The sequence below is a fragment of the Rhinolophus ferrumequinum genome, chromosome 6, assembly GCF_004115265.2.
Source record: "Rhinolophus ferrumequinum isolate MPI-CBG mRhiFer1 chromosome 6, mRhiFer1_v1.p, whole genome shotgun sequence".
NCBI classification, from domain to species: Eukaryota; Metazoa; Chordata; class Mammalia; order Chiroptera; family Rhinolophidae; genus Rhinolophus; species Rhinolophus ferrumequinum.
Genome location: NC_046289.1, coordinates 46318993 through 46336667, shown reverse-complemented (window position 1 = coordinate 46336667; position 17675 = coordinate 46318993). Strand labels below are relative to the sequence as shown.

Below are 17675 nucleotides of genomic sequence, written 5' to 3'. Positions count from 1 at the left end.
ATGCCTTAACTACTAGGCAATGTCAAGGAAACAAATCCAAATATTAATGTTCAAAATCCTTCCGGGTAAGGGGTATGACAATGCGTCTCCCAGCCACTTAGGAAAATTTCTTTTAAAGATATGGAAGATTATAACCTTTACATAAGGTGTGAAGCCAGTAAAGTGACATTGCCTAGCCAAGGCCGGATGGAACAGGTGAAGCCCAGTAACTGTTTCACGCTACTGCTGCTATTTCTGCTCCATGTAAGATATGTCAAGGGACCTGTCAGGAAATGTCAACTACCAGAAAGTATCCCCACACCCTCCAGTCCAAAAGACAGCCATACACCTCAAGATGGGCAATGATTTGTGTTCACTGCCAAAACCACCAGACTAAGTTACCAGTTTTTGTCCTCTATAGTTAGCTCTCTCTACTCCCAAATACAAAAACTCATTCCCTGATGTAAATAATCTTTTCTCTTCTATCACATCTGGAATGAGAGGTCACTGTCTGGAAAAGCCACTGAACTCAAATGAAAATTGAGCATGAGAAGATGAACTCTATACATTAATAATTTTTAAAGCAGTGAATAAGGAACCGAGACTCCTCATGGCAGTATGTCCAGTGACTACACCATGGCAGGCGATACAGATAGTGTACTGGGAAGAACATGCTCTTCTGGAAGATACATGGCCATCTGATCTGGAAGGAATCTATGTCCAATTGATAAAATTTCAGAGCTTTCAGTTCAGTCTCCTTTCCCCTGGAACTTTCCAGCACCAACCAATCTTACCTCCTGTTCACTACAGCCCCATGTACTGAGTCCTAAGCCTGCTGCTGTGGACCTGCTGGGAGAAAATCTGCAGGTGCTTGGTTTCTGACAAGGGAGGCCAGCCCAAATGCTAGAACTCAAGCTATTGGGGCAGACAGTACACACCAATTTTATTTCCTGGCCCTATGATGCCAAATCCTGAGGTTCCGTTGGCAGTTGGAAGGCAGGTTCACTTTCCTCCTCTTTGTGTTCACTAGTGGCAATATGACGGTGGCTGTTTCATCACTAATTTTGTCCCCTACATCACTAAGGAAGTCACATGGCTATCTAGTTGGAAGTCCCCGGCAGTGGAGAAAACAGTTGTTTCAGATTTGTTTTAAGCATCTCCTTCTCTGGGATAAACTGTCTTCTGGTCAGTCTGGCTTGGCCGGCTCATCCCATGCACTGGAGAGCGAGGCTGTCCAAATCGCAGGCTGATGAGGTGAAGAGGCTTGTAGGGACATTCTTCAGTAGCTGAGAAGATGATGAGAATTCAAGTATGTTTCCTTGCCAACCTGAGTGTTCACTCAGAATGACATAGAGTTTGGCTTCTTCTCTTCTGGGTGCCGCATACCCAACTCTTTCCATTGAGAATGTCCTCTGGACCCATGTTCTCTCTGAATGGCTTGGCTGGCCCCATTCCCCTCAAAACAGAAAAAAGGTAAAACTCCCAATATAACCAGACACAATATGCATCTGCCATGTTTTCTGTTAAAAAACAAAAACAAAAAACTAAAAGTGCAATAAAGTCAGTTTTTTTTCCTTTGCTCAGAACAATGCATTGTCCTACTACTGACTGGAGAACAGAGTTCGCTTGTCAAGAAAAGCTAGGAACGCCAACACATGGGGACAGTAGACTGCAGATTTCTCACAGCTTGTGTCCTACAGTGTAACTTCTTCACAGGAGGGAGGGAGGGAAGGAGGGAGTAGCCTGCAGCCCGTGGCCAGCGGGGGATGAAGGCTGTGCAGGCACAGAGGATGAGGGAGCCATACCGCCCGCCAGATATACCTGGTAGGTGGAGAAGATTCTCCTCCAGCGCAGGCCTGCCATCTTCCTCCTACCTGGGCCGCACTCCCAGCCTCTTGAGCTCCTTCAGCAAACAAAGCCTTCAACTCAATAGCTTTTATGCTGGAGAGGACTGAGGGTGGGGCAAGAACCAGGAGTAGACTAAGGGGAGGGAAGAGACTAGTAGTCCTTGAGTTTTTGTGAATGACACCTTCACTGTAAACAATAGGAAGGAGAGTCAACCAGGCGGCCCCAAGGGCAAGCAGTGGAGCAGCAGCAGCTCTGGGACCTGCTCAGAGCCTTAGGCAGGTGGGGACAGCCATGGACCCACTAGGCCCTGGCTGCCCACACTGGCTCCTTCTGGGGGCATGTTTTCTTCCTTTTGGTTTGGATCTCCACCCTCCCCCACAGAGGAGTCCTTTCCAATGAGAAATGGCAGGAGCTGCAGGTGCAATTGAGTCAGAGTCCCCAGGGCCTGAGGACTCCTGGGAGGCACTGGTCACTTGTGGCGCTGAGCAGTCTTCTTCCTTTTCCTCTTAAAGAAACAGCAGCACCTGGAGCACAAGGAACATTGCAAGTCAGTCGGAGAGGCCTGCAGCTTCTAACACGCTTCTGCCTGCTTCTGCTTCCTGCAGGGGGTAGAAACTCCCCTCTGGTGCTCACCCCCAGGGCCGCCCACCATCTACAGTGCACACACTGGAGGCAGTGGGCAGTGTTTGCCAGAAAAGCCAAGGGAAATAGCTGCACCATTTCAACCTGCAGCTATCAAACCTAATTATGAAAACCACTGCAGGCCAAGCAGGGCTGACACCAGCATTTTTGGAAGGAAGATGAAGAAGGCTTATTTCCTAGTCTAACAGCCAACCCAGACACTTCATCTTTATCTGGAACCAAGGCGTGGGGACCCTCCAGGCTGCGTAAGAATAGCGTTCATTGTCTGCCCTTGATGCAGAGGGCGACATTATCTAAGGCAACTTCAGTGATCAGTGGGTACGGAGGCTAAACTAAGTGAGGCATGAAAAGTCTGATGTTTAGAACTCTAAGAGGACCTCGTGATGCTACCAACAAAGGATTAAGGATTCTCTCTACCCCACACCCCTGCCCCCACCTCGCTACCTGGAGTAGGCAGAAGCCCCGGCTGTAGTAAGAACTGCGAGTCCAGACCTCCTGACTGAAATCAGCACAGCCCACACTCTTCATTCAGAGAGGATCAAAGCTGATCACCAGGAGGCATCTGGTGGCAGGGTCCTCCTCAACTTAGCTTCCTGACACTGCTGCTGCTGTGCCAGACGGTTATAGGACTAACCCTGTTTAGGGTGGCAGTTGGGGCCTGCTCCCTTCATGAGCCCTCCAAGTGCTGCCTTCTGGGCAACAGCCACCGCTCTGGCACCTCCTAAGCCTGACTGTCCCCTCCTCACACCTTCCTTTGGAATAGGAAGCACCTCTTGCTCAGGCAGTGACTAGTCCAGAGGGGGTGGTGAGGGCGGTGGCATGGCTGGTGCCAAAGGTATGTCCTTTCCAGGAAACTGACACATGGGAAATGAGAATGCGAGGGACAGAAGGTGGTAGATGAGTCAAAGATGCCAGGTGATGGAAGGGAGTAAAGTTGGAAGTATGACTCACACTTGCTGGACCCTTGAAAGAAAAGCTTTTCTCAGAAAACTATCTTTTGGTCTCTTGCCCAGTCCTTCCAGGTTTAATGCCAGGAATATTCATATGGAAATAAAGAACTGTTGCTTACTTCCTCTACCCTTAAGTCCTCCACTGTAGCTAAAGTTCTCTCCTTTTTTAGTCAGACTCTTGGTGTTCCTACACCCACCAAACTAGTTATTAACAATGTGAAGAAAGTTTTTTAGAATGCAAAAATAGACACTTACACAGACAGTGACGGGCTTTAACCATAACTGAATGAATCAAACATGGAGATTTTGGAAATAGGAGCTTAAGAGGGTCTCATAGTTTTCTAAGTGTATCAATGACATTTGTAAAGTACTACTAATGAGAGTGAATATAGTCACTAAACAATGTGTCATGTGTATTTGGAGACTGAATACATTCTCTTTTTTTGCAGCAATTTATTAGAGAATGGTTTTTTTTAAAAGTACTAAAAATCTTGTCGTAGTTGTATTTAGACAATTTTCTCAGCTTTTTTTGAAAACATTCTTTTAAATAATAATGACCAACACTTTTGGTTATTTAAAATAGTCCTCAATGGAAACCCTGGGGAAGGATTAAAAAAATGTATTTTTCTGTACAGATGCTTTAGAAAACAGACATTTTCCAGGTTAAATGTCCTGAAATTAATATTTTTTCCTGAAATTAATATTAAACAAGGCAAATTAAATCTTATGGGAGCACCAATATTTCAATAGAGTTACCTGTTCCCTGTTTGCCATGACTTTCAGAGGGATAAATAATATTGAAGCCAATTTCGATTTTTATTCTTTTTGGAGGATGCGAGGATTAGGATTTTGTGTTTTTAAGTAAAGAGCAATCACAAAAAAGTTTGAAATACTGTTTTAGTCCATTTCAAACAATACTTCATTTTTATCTCCTGAGGCAAGTCATAAGAATTAACATCTGCATACAAGTGTATCATAAGCTGATGTGCAAGGCTGAATTCAGTTGACTGGAGGAGAGTGTGAGCTGTGGTTTAGAGCCCTAGATTAATTTTTGCTGATTACTGTAGTTAAAGCTTCAGCAGTAGCAGAAAGCTTTTATACCCATGAGGAAACAGACCCCACAATCTGCTCTTCAACTCTTTGGTTTCTCTGGGGACTACGAGTAACAGGATCCATTAAACTCGGGCGAACCCAGACCAAGCCCACTGACAGACTCCATACAGATATCTTACTATCAGGAGAGAATGAAGGTAAGTGATGAACCCTTCTCGTGCCTTAGGTTTCCTTTCAGCTGATTGATTCTCTGATTGGATGACCAGAAGTTCTTAACATGCTCCAGTGAAACGGATCCAGTCTTCCTACTCACCAGCCACCTACTGCTACCCCGGGTCTCTGTGCCATCTATTTGCCTTTCCCACACTGCTCGCTTACTATGTCCTTCAGCTGTTCTTGGCTGTGCTATTCTTCTTGGCTCTAACTGCACATGCTTCCCTTGCTCTAATACCTGGCTCAAGTGCCACAGTAGCCATGCACTCTTCCTTGACCATCCTGTCCACAGTGACCTGTCCTGGGACAATGACACAAGTGTCATGGAAAGAACTACTTGTCTTTTCAAGTACGTATGTCTTCTCTCTCCAGCAAGATGATACCTAAGTTCTCTGGGGAAAGGCCGTGGGGCCTCCTAGAGTTCCAAGCACTGAGTTAGATGAGCACAGAGTAGGCCCTGGATTTGCAGTCAGGACCATACAGGACTGACATCTCACAGGAAAAAAGAGACCACAGCAATGTCAGATTTTACACACACGTTTGCTCAACAAATAGGCCCAATATACTCCTTGATACTGTAAGACTATGGATTCTATCTCCATAAAACCCAATTGTTAACTTCAGTGCATCCCTGTCCCTGGGGAAATCCCATAGGAAACTTAGTGGCTTAGGGTTCAGAAACCGTGCTTAACCTAGTCACTGAGACAAATAGAAACAAGGTAGTCTGAGAGGCCAGCAGGCTGGTATCACTACGCAAAGTATGACCCCATGCATGCAGACAGTGTGGGAGAGTTACAAGTCCAGTCTGCAATGGACCAGCCAGTTCAGGAGCACCAGGAAGAGAGCTGGAAAGGGGCTCTGTCTTATAGCAAGAATGTGCCTCACCGAACAGGGACTCTTTAAAACTTCCCCTTCTCTATATCTCATGGTGTTCCTAAGAATGCATTCAAGACCCCCTGGAAAAGAGAGGCTCCAATATCCCATTGACCAAGTTAGCCGTTGGCCCACTATACTTTCTTATAGGAAGTAAATAGACAATAAACAAAAAACAAACAATAAAACTCCAAACAACAACAAAGTGTCCATCTCTCCCCCAAGTAGGAGCTGTCTTTTTTTCAGACTCATATTCTATAGCTAGAAGAACCAGCTGAATCAAAAAGAAATCTCACCGATTTTTCCAAAGCAGTTGATTTCTAGGTTAGAGACCAAGCTGCAGAATGTGAGATTATCTGGTAACAATTGTGGTTAGGGTTGTGAGGATAACCTAATAATCTAAACCACTGATATATAGTAACTTTGTAACTTTGTCCTCCTACCTCTGACCCTCTGATAACATCTGGTTGTATTGGGAAAAAGTTACTCAGTTAAAAAAATTTTTGTTTTTTGATACTGTGGGACATTGTTTTGACAGGAGGAGGCAGCGATGAGGTGGGTTTGAAAGGAAAGAAGGAACAGATTAATTCCTAGGTCCAGGCCTGCCTCATCCCCACCTTGTGGATCTAGTTCCCCAGTCTGGGTGGTTATGGCACAAGGTGGCACATGGAAGGCATTCAGTGTTCCTAAGGCATTTTGTTTGGTTTTGCCAATCCCAGTCTAGTCTGGTCCGCTCCCCTAGCATGTGGACCGGAGAGAGGGACTCACCACAGGTTGAGCATTTTCAGGCAGCTACAGAGTGTATAAAGAGAAAAACACAGAAAGGAAGAGAGAAAGAGAGAGATATTAGTCCACAGAGGTGAGATGGAAGCAACTCCCTGTGAGCCATGCAAACATGCAGAATGTTGTCTGTGTTTAGTTTCCTCCTCTCGTCAAGGCAGGGTGAGTAGGTCCAGGCCACTGGGTCCCCACACTCAAGTGGAGGGGCAGGTACCTGCTAGAAGCATGAAGGTGGGAGGTGGATCTCAGGGAGGGGGAAGGCAAAACAGAAAGAGAGTTGGTGGGCACCCCAGGGTGGGTTTTCCTGTGCACCTTCCAGGAAGGCAGCAGGAGAAAAGAGCACATGACCCTGCTTATAAGAATTCAATCAAGCAGCAAGGCCAAGCCATTTTGGTTCCCACAGGAAGTTTTACTTCGCGAGTTTTTAAGCTACCCTTCCCAGCTATTCTGAGAGAAAGAGAAGTGCCTAGTCCAAACTGCCTGACCAAAGCAGCTAGCAGTTAGCTTTTCCTCTAAAGGGGGAAAACGCTTAAGAGACATTTTACCTGAGAGATGATTTAGAGCAAGGAGTCACTGCTCTGGACTAAGGTGTAACTGCCGGAGAAGGGCCTGTATCCCATTCCTGTTCATTTTCAGGAGAAATGAGGCCCACATTTGCTAATTTATAGCTAACGTCAGTGGATAACCTAAAGTTCTTGCATTCTCACCACAACAAAAATCAACCAAAAACCTGTCTTGCCTCACTACTCTTCCAATCCTACTTAAACAACCACATGTGTCCTATAGCTAGAGAAAAAGGGAAGTTAGATGTTCATTTTGTAAATAGAACAAAAACCAAGACCCCGTTATTTCTCTCCTCCTTTACACAAAACAAGCTGGGAGAAGGACTCAAAATTAAAAGCTTGGAAGTGAAGGTTTCACAAAGTCTCCCCAGTAACCTAGTTGAATCTTAATAAAGGCAACAGCTCCTTTTTTCTCACAAGCAGGCTGCAGGGACAAACGGCATCGCAGCTGCATGTAAGAGAGGTTGTGTGGGATGCCTCGTGCTTCTCTAGCTGTGACTTCCTCCCATGAACATGATCAAGCAGGTGGAAACACGGCTCCGTCTTACTCCCCCCGCACACACAGAAGGCCAAGAAGAAAACCACTTGGCTGTGCCCTGACAGTTCCCTGGGCACGATGGGTGGGCAGCTCATGAAATCACTAGGGGAAATCAGCACACAAAATGCCCTACGGTACAGGCTTCGGGATGCCATGAGGGTCAAATCCAATTGCTCCCCTCTGATTGCCACATTTTTAAGAGGGCCCACACCTGGAACTGGTGGCAAACAGGCACAGCGGCTCCTTTCTGCTAAATGGGGAGACTTTAAATTCTCTTTACATCCTAGAGTTTGGATTATACCAGGACAGAATACACCGTACTGAAATCTCTTTGTGTGAATAGCCTGCTATCTTACACACAGGACACAAACACCACATTCACATACACAAGTAGTGCACACAGTTACCAAAATGAAATGAGATGAGTAAGTTCAAAAGATAAACCTGCATAGGGCATATGATAAGATTAAAGCCCATTCAATCTTGGTATTCCAAGTATACTATTATAGCCAGAGCTAAACGTCCAGCCTTCAAAGTAACAGCCGTGATGGTGAACTGGGAGTGACGTGGGTACAGCCATCTTCCAAGTCCAGACAATGTTTAGATCAGACCACACCTAGTGCAGTGGTTCCCAACCCTGGCTATACATTCAAATCACCTGAACTTTACAAACTCCTGAAACTCAGGCTATATCCTAGATAAATTAAATCAGAATCTCTGGGGCCAGAATTCAGAAATTTATATATATGTATTTTTTAAGCTTTTTATTTTTTTATTGGGGAATATTGGGGAACAGTGTGTTTCTCCAGGGCCCATCAGCTCCAAGTCATTCTCCTTCAATCTAGTTGTGGAGGGCGCAGCTCAGCTCCAAGTCCAGTTGCCGTTTTCAATCTTTAGTTGCAGGGGGCACAGCCCACCATCCCATGCGGGAATTGAACCAGCAACCTTATTGAGAGCTGGCGTTCTAACCAACTGAGCCATCTGGTTGCCCCCAGAAATTTGTATTTTCTAACAAACCCCAGGTGACTCCAAAGTGCAGTGAAGGTTAAGAACCCATAGGGAAGTAGTACCACACTATTTATTTGGGAGAATGAAGTTTTGTCACAGAAACTGAAAAATTGTGAATACCATTAAAATCTCTAAAGTTCCTGAGCATAGGGAGCATGTTTTCTTAATAAAAATGGTGTCCACCTGGCACTAAAAACTCCCTCTGTGTGAGGGCCTTATACTGTAACAGGGCCTTGTATAAACAGGGAGAGGAGCATCTGAAGCCGCCTACAGTCAGCAGGGACTCGACCGGCGAGAGTCCACGTCAGCCTCGGTTGTTTTATCTACTGGGGAGGAATCCTCAAGTCCTCGCTTTCTAAGGAAAGGCCCTCTGGAAAGCAGAGTGAGCCCATCATGTAGACAGGCCACAGAGCAGAGGAGCGGGGAGGAGGGACAACCATGCAAAGTGTGTCTGAAGGAAGAAGAATGCAGGTTTTGTCTGGCCTTTCACTACCTTGTATCCAGAGGCATAAGCATGTTCTGGCTTGTACTTAGGTTATTTGGGGGCTCAAGAGACTACTTAGGACACAGTATCACTATAAATATGTTGACTGCTTCTGAGAACGAGGTACTGGAATAGCCTGAATGTTCACAAAGGGTATACAAGAAAAATCATCCATATCGGGCTTGGCAGAAGTTATTGATTTGTAAAGGACTTCTCTCTCCCTACCACGTGTGTTCTTGGAGGTTACATCTGGATATGAATTTGGGGTGGGGCAAAAAGGGAAAGAAGAGCTAGAAATGCTGTTTTTGCAGTAGAATCAGCAGTAATTTCACCTTCCACCCCATATTCTAAGAGTTTAAACACAGACCATGCAGAGAGCACGATGGGGCTGGTGGTACGGGCAGGGCACGACATTCACATGCAAGAAAAGCAGAAAAGGGAGTGGGGGAACCTCCTCAGCCCCCTGGGATTAGTGCGATTTCCTTTCCTTGCCAAGACCCTTCCACTCATAGGTGCAGAGACTGTTTTTCTTGCTTGTCTTATCTGAGTATCCCTGCGTCCAAAACATTTAAGTGAGAACAAAATGACCCTGAAGCCCTTGCTCCAGGACTATAGATGCAGACTGATTACCCAAGAACCCAGAATTTAATGCTGTTAGCACAGCCCATGGTTGAAACAAGCAGATTTTTCTCTATGCCCCACAGGGAGCAAGAAGCTCCAGGGCCCCAAGAAGCTCATTACTATTATCTGCTGTACATCTTCTATCATGATTCTTGTATCATGATGTGTTTTGCCCCAGGTGGACTAAAAATATGTGACTATCCTCCCAGAAATCACAGCTAAAGAAGGGCACAGCAGCTTTACAGTACCATGCAAAAAATAAAATGGTCAAAAGAAGAAAGCTGTAGATACAAGCATGAGGAATTCAGTCTGAGATGAGCAGCACACAGGGAGGAAGAGACAGAGATTTTTCAACCTATGACTGAAGAGCCCCCTTGAAAGATGAACGTACTTAGCTTCCTCCACTACCTCCACCTCAGCGTGAGCAGTGATTGGCGCATTGGAGTGGGCTCCCGTGGGATCATCGACGTTCAGTTCTCCGTTGGTTGAGCTAACCACCTGAAACAGAAAGAAAGAGTGTGATAGACACCCTGGCCATTGGAGCCTCCTGCCAGCACAGAGGGTCACTAAGGGATACCTGGTCTCAAGGTTAGGCACGAGCCAGGCAGTGTCTGCAATGTCTGCTTTCCCGGGCCAACTGTCCTAAGTTAGGGAAGGTCCCCAGAGCCTATTATATCATGTGAGAACACAACATTCAATGATGTAATCATATAAGAACAACAACGTCCATACTGAATGCCTAGGTCAGGCTCTCTGCTACACTGAAAGAGAGAGAGAGAGAGAGAGAGAGAGAGAGAGAGAGAGAGAGAGAGAGAGAGAGAGAGAGAAGAGAGAGAGAGAGAGAGAGAGAGAGACATTTAATTCTCACAAAAATCCTAAGAAACAGGTCACATTACTTTAACTCTACTTCTCTTAGATGACGATGACGATGATGATTAGACTCAGTGAGATGTTAAAAAAAAATTCTAAAAAGGAAATTAATAGTGGGCATCAGAAATTATAAGCAATCACACTTTCCTTCAGAAATTTCTTCATGGCTTTAACCATCGGTTTGAAGTTACTCAAATAATAAGACTGCCACGTCCTCTCTGGCGAGAGGGCAGACAGTAAGGAAACGCTTTCCTTGGAAGACCAGTCTTATTTCAACAACCTTTATTTCAGGTTCAGTGTTATCCCATGTCTCACTGATGGTCCCCGAATTGTAACTGAAGGCTCTCACTCCTGTCATCTGGTTAATGTGGACCCGATCAGGCTTCTCTTGCTTGTGCAGCTGCTTCTGCCACCTGCTTTCATTTCCAGCACATGATTCCTGTTTATGTGGGTGCTGGGAAGTGGGACAAGGGACCCCGCTGGACAAACCACTCTGCTGTTAAAGATCTTGGCTGAAACATGGGAGAGAACCACAAAATAGAATAAATGGTTCAGATAGCATATGACCTTGGGTATGTAACTTCATCTATGTGAGACTGATTCTTGCAGTCGATGTGAGAATCATACAAGAAAATGAAGGAGACAGTGCCTAGTACAATACCTGGTGCATAATCACAGAGGCCGCACAGCACAGTAAACCAGGAATGGGCTCTAGACTTAGTCAGCCCTGGGTTTGGACCCTAGCTCCACCACTTACTTGCTGTGGGTTCTTGGGCAAGATCCTCAATCTTTCTGTGCCTGAGTTTCCTAATCTGTAAAATGGGGAGACAATGCTGCTTACCTAATCGGGTTACTGTGCAGTCAGTCCACAAAAGTGCTTATCCCAGTGCCAAGTACATGGCAATGGCTCGATAAGTGTTCACATTACTGTTATTCTCCCTCCATAAACGTTTACTCTGATCTCCCTCTAGAACTGGGGTCCTCACCAGCAGTTAATTTGCAAAAATTTCCTGCATAGCCATAAAGAGGAAGGTGGGAGGAAATGCTTAGTATAAGGAGTGTTTGGGTATTTATTCAAAGAGGAAAGGGCAGACGAGGTGAATACTACATTATTTCTAAACCAGAAATATTTATTGTACTTATTAATATGTACTTATTAATATGTACTTATTAATATGTACTTTAGAAAAATTAAAACAATGCTATATGGTTAAAGAAAACTACAACATTAAATTTGGACTTACCCAAGGGAGACCCAAATTTCTGCTTGTGATCAGATTTAGCATCTCTGATTAATGGAACCATCCGATCTTATTTATCTCCTGACATGATATAGTAAATACTATATAACATTATCTATGTAGTATTCTTGTCAAAAAAAAGGTTTCATTTGGATCTAAGGATGATGGAAACAAACTGACAAATCCAAAATGTGGGACATTCTATCGGACAATAAGACTGGACTCTTCAAGAGAGACAAGTCTTAAAAATGGCTTTTTTTTCCTTTTAAGATGGGGGGACTGTTACAGATTAAAAGAGATTAAGAATCAAGTGACTGAAAAGAGACTGAAGAGGTGTAACAACTAAATGCAATGAATGGACCCTGGTAAGATCTTGAACACTGTAAAATTAATTTTGGGGACAAGGGAGGGACATGTGGTATGGACTGTGTATTAGGTATGATGGAATTATTAACTTTCATAGATGTGACAATGGTGTTGTTGGTTACATGAGAGAACGTTTCTGTTCTTAGGAGACGTGGGCTGAAGCATTTTGAGATAAAATGTAATGATGACTGTAAGTTACGTTCAAATCATTTCGCAAACACTTCCCTACCCCCTCCAACCTTTTACACAGAGTTAAGGCAAATATGGCAAAAATCTTAACAATTCGTTAATTTAAGGATTTATACAAGTTCATTGCATTCTCCCCGCTAACTTTTCTACAGATTTGAAAATTTGAAAATAAAAAGTTGGGGAAAAACAGCAAACACACAAGGTTGAGAGAGGGTTTATAGAATGGAGAACCATACAGCTCCTTATGCTAATGCTGTCCTGTGAATTTCCTCAGCCTCCATTTGCTTCTTGTGGGCACGTTCTGGTTGCACACTAGTGATAATGCTGTAAATTCATCCTGTGAGCACAAGGGTTCAGGAGAAATCAGAGTAAGTTTCTTAATGAACAACTGAGCAACTAGACGAGATGATCAATAGAATGTCTTGACAGCTGCTGACAGGACCACAGCAGGTGTAAGCATCACCGCTGCGAATTACCTGGTGACTTTGGGTCCTGGTACCTGCTCATAGCGTTTCATGTGTCCCATACTCTCTAATTTCTCCTTGCTATGAATTGCCACTTGGCCCACAAACAATGTCCTTGGGCAATAGAAGGAAGAGATTATCTTCATTTTACAGACTAGACATCCTGTCTGTATCAATGAGACTCTGGTCGCAAATGAATCCGACACAAATGAGAACCTTAACACCTTAACACCAGTTGTCTAACCTTAAATACACTTGGCAATCAATCTGGGCCTCTCGAGCATCCACTTAATTATTTCAGGATGGAGGTATAGTTTGAGGTACCACTGAATTGCTGCCTCGATGTGCAGTGGGACAAACATTAGTGTAGGTGAGTGAAGAGCTAGATCCCTGGCTTAGTTCCACCACAGCGTCCTCTGTGAGCCCTGGTTTCTCATTCTGCCAGAATATGCAATCACCTTGGTCCTAGCAGCCTGATAATCACTAAGTTAAATACAATGATATCTAGCAATAGATATCTAGGAAAATGGTATCTAGGAAAGCAATTTGAAAAATTGTAAAGAATCTTATGAATGTAATGAACTATTAGTATTTTAAATAACATCACTTATGCGTTTTCTACTGAAATTTTTTTAGTATAACTTCACTAAAAAATAAGCTTTTTTGTACACCTGGAATACTGACATTTATTTTGCTGTAATCACTACTAAAGTTAATCCCATATTCTTCTGTCTATATCACACGAAAACCAAGTAATTAGTATCTTACAGGACTACCTTATGAAAGAGATTAAGGTGAAACACTACTAGGTAATTAAAAATTATAAAGATTTGAGCAATGTAAATATTAGCTGAATGTTAAATGTCATTCTTAAGTCTTATGCCCTTGTGTGGTCCTAGATATTTCTAGATATTTCCTACATTTTAATTTAAACAACTTTAGAGATGTCTGTCTTCTTGAATTTGACCCTTCCACATGTGGAAGGTCTGTGGAAACACTGGAAGGATGGGAACCGGAGGGGTCTGCCCATTAAATAGGTCGGAATGGGAGTGTCCATGTGCCTTATCAGATCGCACTTCTCATCTTGGAGTTTTGCACTTCCTACCAGGTTGTCATGGTATCTGCAGGTCATCAAACAGGCCAAACCATGGTTTGACCACATTACCTTTGAAAAGTAAGACAACTTAGAAATATGTGGGCATCTGTTATTTAGTTTGCAAAAAGCATAACCTTTATGAGTTTATACAAATTGGGGCTAAAATCAAAGAGGCAGATACAGTGAGGAGCAGCAGAGCTTACATAATATTAGGGAAATGGCACAACTGCCTGTCCCCTATGTCAAAGAAGCTGGTAGAACTTAGTTTATAGGGAGTCGAGGGAGGGTGCATTTGTCAAAAGTGTTGCCAGAAACTTTCACTGACTCCAATTCTAATCTAAAGAGAACCCCTCACAGTGAACAGTAGGAAACACTGTCCAAGTGAGTGCCCTTGTGTTCTAGGAGCACAGATCTAGTAAACTAAGCTGAGATGCTTGACTAGATAGTGTTTCCCTTTTAAAATTATTATTTATCTTTATTGTTTTTGTAATTACAAAGTAAGCCTGTTTATCATAAAAGAAATAATTAGAATATTAAAAAAGACAACATAAAAAAAAGCACAAGCTTCCAGTGATATCATCACATGGAAGTAGCTAGTGGGAAATTAGGTGTATGTTCCCCGAGAGCCCGGGTATGCAAAGCATTTACATAAAAGGACAAATAGTAAATATATTAGGTTTTGTGGGCTACAGAGTCTGTGTCAAAGCTACTCAACTCTGCCACTGTAGCATGAAAGCAGCCACAGATAACATATAAATAAATGAGTGAATTTTATTTACAAAAACAGGCAGAGGGTGGAATCTGGCTGTTCAGAAATCTGAAGCTATAAATCCTGTTTCTTTCTCTGTAGATGACTGTTTTCTCTTTCTGGAAGCTTTAATGATCTTCTCTTCATCGTCAGTTTTCTGAAACTTCACAATGAGGTACCTTGGTGTGGGCACTCAGTGGACCCTTCTGATCTGGAAGGAAGTCTTTAGGAGTTCTGGGAAATTACTTTATTAATGATTCCCTCCCCTCCACTTGCTCTGTTCTCTCTCTGGAACTCCCATTACTCCTGTACTCTCCTTAAATCTTGTATTGTTTTCTACTATTTTCATCTCTGTCTTTGCTCTACTTTCTGGGAGACTTCCTCCTAAATTTGTCTTCCAAACTATTGAGTTTAAAAATTTTGTTTATGTTTTAACTTTCTAAGAGCTCTTTTTTGTTTGTTCTTAGAGTGTTCCTGTCCTTGCGTCAGAGTTGCAGTATCTTCTGTCCCTGAGGATATATAACAAGGTTTTGGTTTCTTTTTTTGGTTGTTGTTGCTGTTGTTGTTTGCTTTGGTCTTTATCTTATTAAAGTCTTTCCTCAGAAATCTGATAATCCTTGATTGTCTGTTCGTATTTCAAAGTGGGAGATGGCAAAGTTAATTGGCCCTTTGAGTACAGGGCTGGGACTTTTGAAACATGGATTTCACTGTAGAATGATTTGGCTGGGCCATTTCATTAGGGAGACTCTGTTGTCAGTATGTGCAGAGGTTTTCTTTTGGGTTGGTCAGATTCCCCAGGGTCAACTCAATCTCCCACCTAGAAGGTACATACCTGGCCATCAGCATTCTGAAGCACTAAATGGGGAAAGCTGGCAGTCAACATGCATACATTCATTCAGTCTCCCTTTTTCAGGCTAGTATTCTGCCCCCAAATGTGCCTTGTACCCCCTCATCCAGTGAAGATCCTATATTTTGCCTTATCCAAAGAATAAATCTTTTGCTGGAGAGTGGGGAGAGCACCTAAGGATCGCTGGCTTTTTATCAAAATAAAGATGACTTTTGATCAATCTTCTTTATTTTAGTACATGCCCCTCCACACCCACCTGTCCTTAGAGAAGGCTAACTTCTGAGCCTTTTGGGGATTCATGTTTAAACACGTTCTCTACTTTCCCCTCTAATGGCTCAGGATTCAGTTTTTTTGAGACTCCTCATTTAATAACTGCCCATCTGCTTTCCAGCTTCTAACACTTTGTTGATGTTGCCTGTTTTCTCCATCATTGTATGGATTAAGGCCTTAAAAAAAAATCCATTTATCATTCTTTTAGTGTTGTTTCAGGAGGGTGTGTGAGTACATCTGTGTGTTCAATTCACCCTTTTTACCTAGATGTGCCTATGAGGTTTTTACAGAGCCAAAGCTGTCTCCTAACTTCCTGTGAATAACATGGTGTTAAGTGAATCACTCCATGTAAAAGCATATCCTAGACAACCACGCCATCAAGATGCATTTCTACATGCAAGAGGTTTGTCTACCCCTTTATAAGAATTTGTATTTCGTAGCTCTGGGTTCACTTGTGTGCCCCAACTGGTGGCGTCACTTACCAGTATGAGAAAAATATTTAGGTTAAGAATTAAGACAGTGACATATAAGAAAAGTTAAGAGACATACATACTGAAGTACTAGAGAGAATAATGATTCAAAACCGTCCAAATGAAGTCAGAAAACAGTTCTCCAAGACCAAACTTATTCCAGGAGAAAAAAGAAGTAGCCTAACTTCGTAGTTCCCCACTCGGACACATTCTCACCTTATTTGCTAAGGTACATCTCGTCATGGAATGAGCTACATAGGCTGTCTTCTAATCTAAAAAAATACTTTTTTTATACATCTCAGAGCTTTACAATTCACAGACTTGACACTAACGAACTTCAACCTTGATGTTATTTTTATAGTTTATCGTGAGTGGATCAAGGTTGTAGGACTGGTTTCAGCAGAAATCAGTATCAGAAATCAGAGACATTTCTTAGTCAGTGACAACAACCAGCAATCCTCTCAACAAGCGATTTTTTTAAGTCCACGTAGGCAAAAAATCAGCACACAGTTATTCAGTTACCTAGAGAAGCACTTCAACCTTGCTATAAAAGTTTCCCTTCTAAAAAACCCTGAACTTCAGAAGCAAGCCAACATTCTCTCAGCCATGTTGGGAAGGCCAGGAAAAGGCAATAAAGGCAGTAAGTACCTGCACTGATCCCCCATGGCGGTCTGCAGCCAAGTGAGACGTCAGGTATGAGGTATTGGTCTGCCGGCTGGGCTGGATTTCCCACTCTCCTCGGCGCTCTGACGATGTGGTCTGCTCAGGCATTAGGAAGCATGAGAGCAAGAATGGAAGGAAAGGTGAAGCAACAGCAAGCAATAACAAAACCAAATACATTAGTGTCCCCAAGGGTTTTGTATTTGTTTTGGATTTTAAATTAACAATCGCTGCAAAGCACTGAGAAAAAGTTAGTTTGCCTCCTTCATTTCAGCCTAATAAGCCAACACACGACAGTCTACTGCACACCATCCTCACCCAGATACAGAAGAAAAAAAATCACCAAAAGAGGGGGAAAAAAATTCAGAAGCTGAAATCACCTTTTAGCTTCCGTATTAGTAAAATTTCAGTAGCCACGAGGCAGACCAAATTCAGAATGTTAAGACTGTTGGACAAAGGAACAATCATACTTATAAATCATTTCGGATTAAAGGTCTATCTAAATAGGCAGTAGTCAGTACAGAAAATTCCTAGCATTAGGAATCAAGATAACATGCCTTTCCCTTAAATAGGGAGCCCACTACTCTCAATATAAACCTCCACCAGACTTTCAACTCAGAGACAATAAGCAGTGGCTGGAATATGCTTTCTTAGCTACAAGAATGAACAAAGTATCTCTTCAAAAGCAAGTTCACAGATCAAGAATATGAAAAGATGGGGGGAAAAATAAGGCTACAATATTTTCCTGATTCCTCTAGCTAACAGCCTCTAGTTTAGAATTAGAAAAAAATTTAGCTATGACCACTATGAATTTTCTTCTAGAAAGCAAAACACAGATCTTTTCTCAGCAAAAGGAGGGCTTTCAATTCAAATCCTTTTTGGGTTCTGCTGTCACTCAGGCT

General features: G+C 43.0%; 1 protein-coding gene across 5 annotated transcripts in view; it reads right to left on the bottom strand.

Moving 5' to 3' along the window:
- Nucleotides 1-150: 150 nt before the first annotated feature.
- Nucleotides 151-17675, bottom strand: part of CSNK1G1 (casein kinase 1 gamma 1) — a 154933-nt gene continuing 137408 nt past the window's right edge. For 2 of the 5 annotated variants that reach the window (XM_033108343.1, XM_033108344.1), the window contains exons 11-14: nt 16762-16872; nt 9944-10050; nt 6327-6350; nt 151-2351 (exon numbers count right to left, since the gene is read on the bottom strand). In XM_033108343.1, the coding sequence (XP_032964234.1) occupies nt 2297-2351; nt 6327-6350; nt 9944-10050; nt 16762-16872 (297 nt within the window). In that variant the 3' untranslated portion in view covers nt 151-2296. The remainder of the gene's footprint in view (nt 2352-6326; nt 6351-9943; nt 10051-16761; nt 16873-17675) is intronic. The other 3 variants (XM_033108345.1, XM_033108346.1, XM_033108347.1) reach the window with 3 other exon arrangements.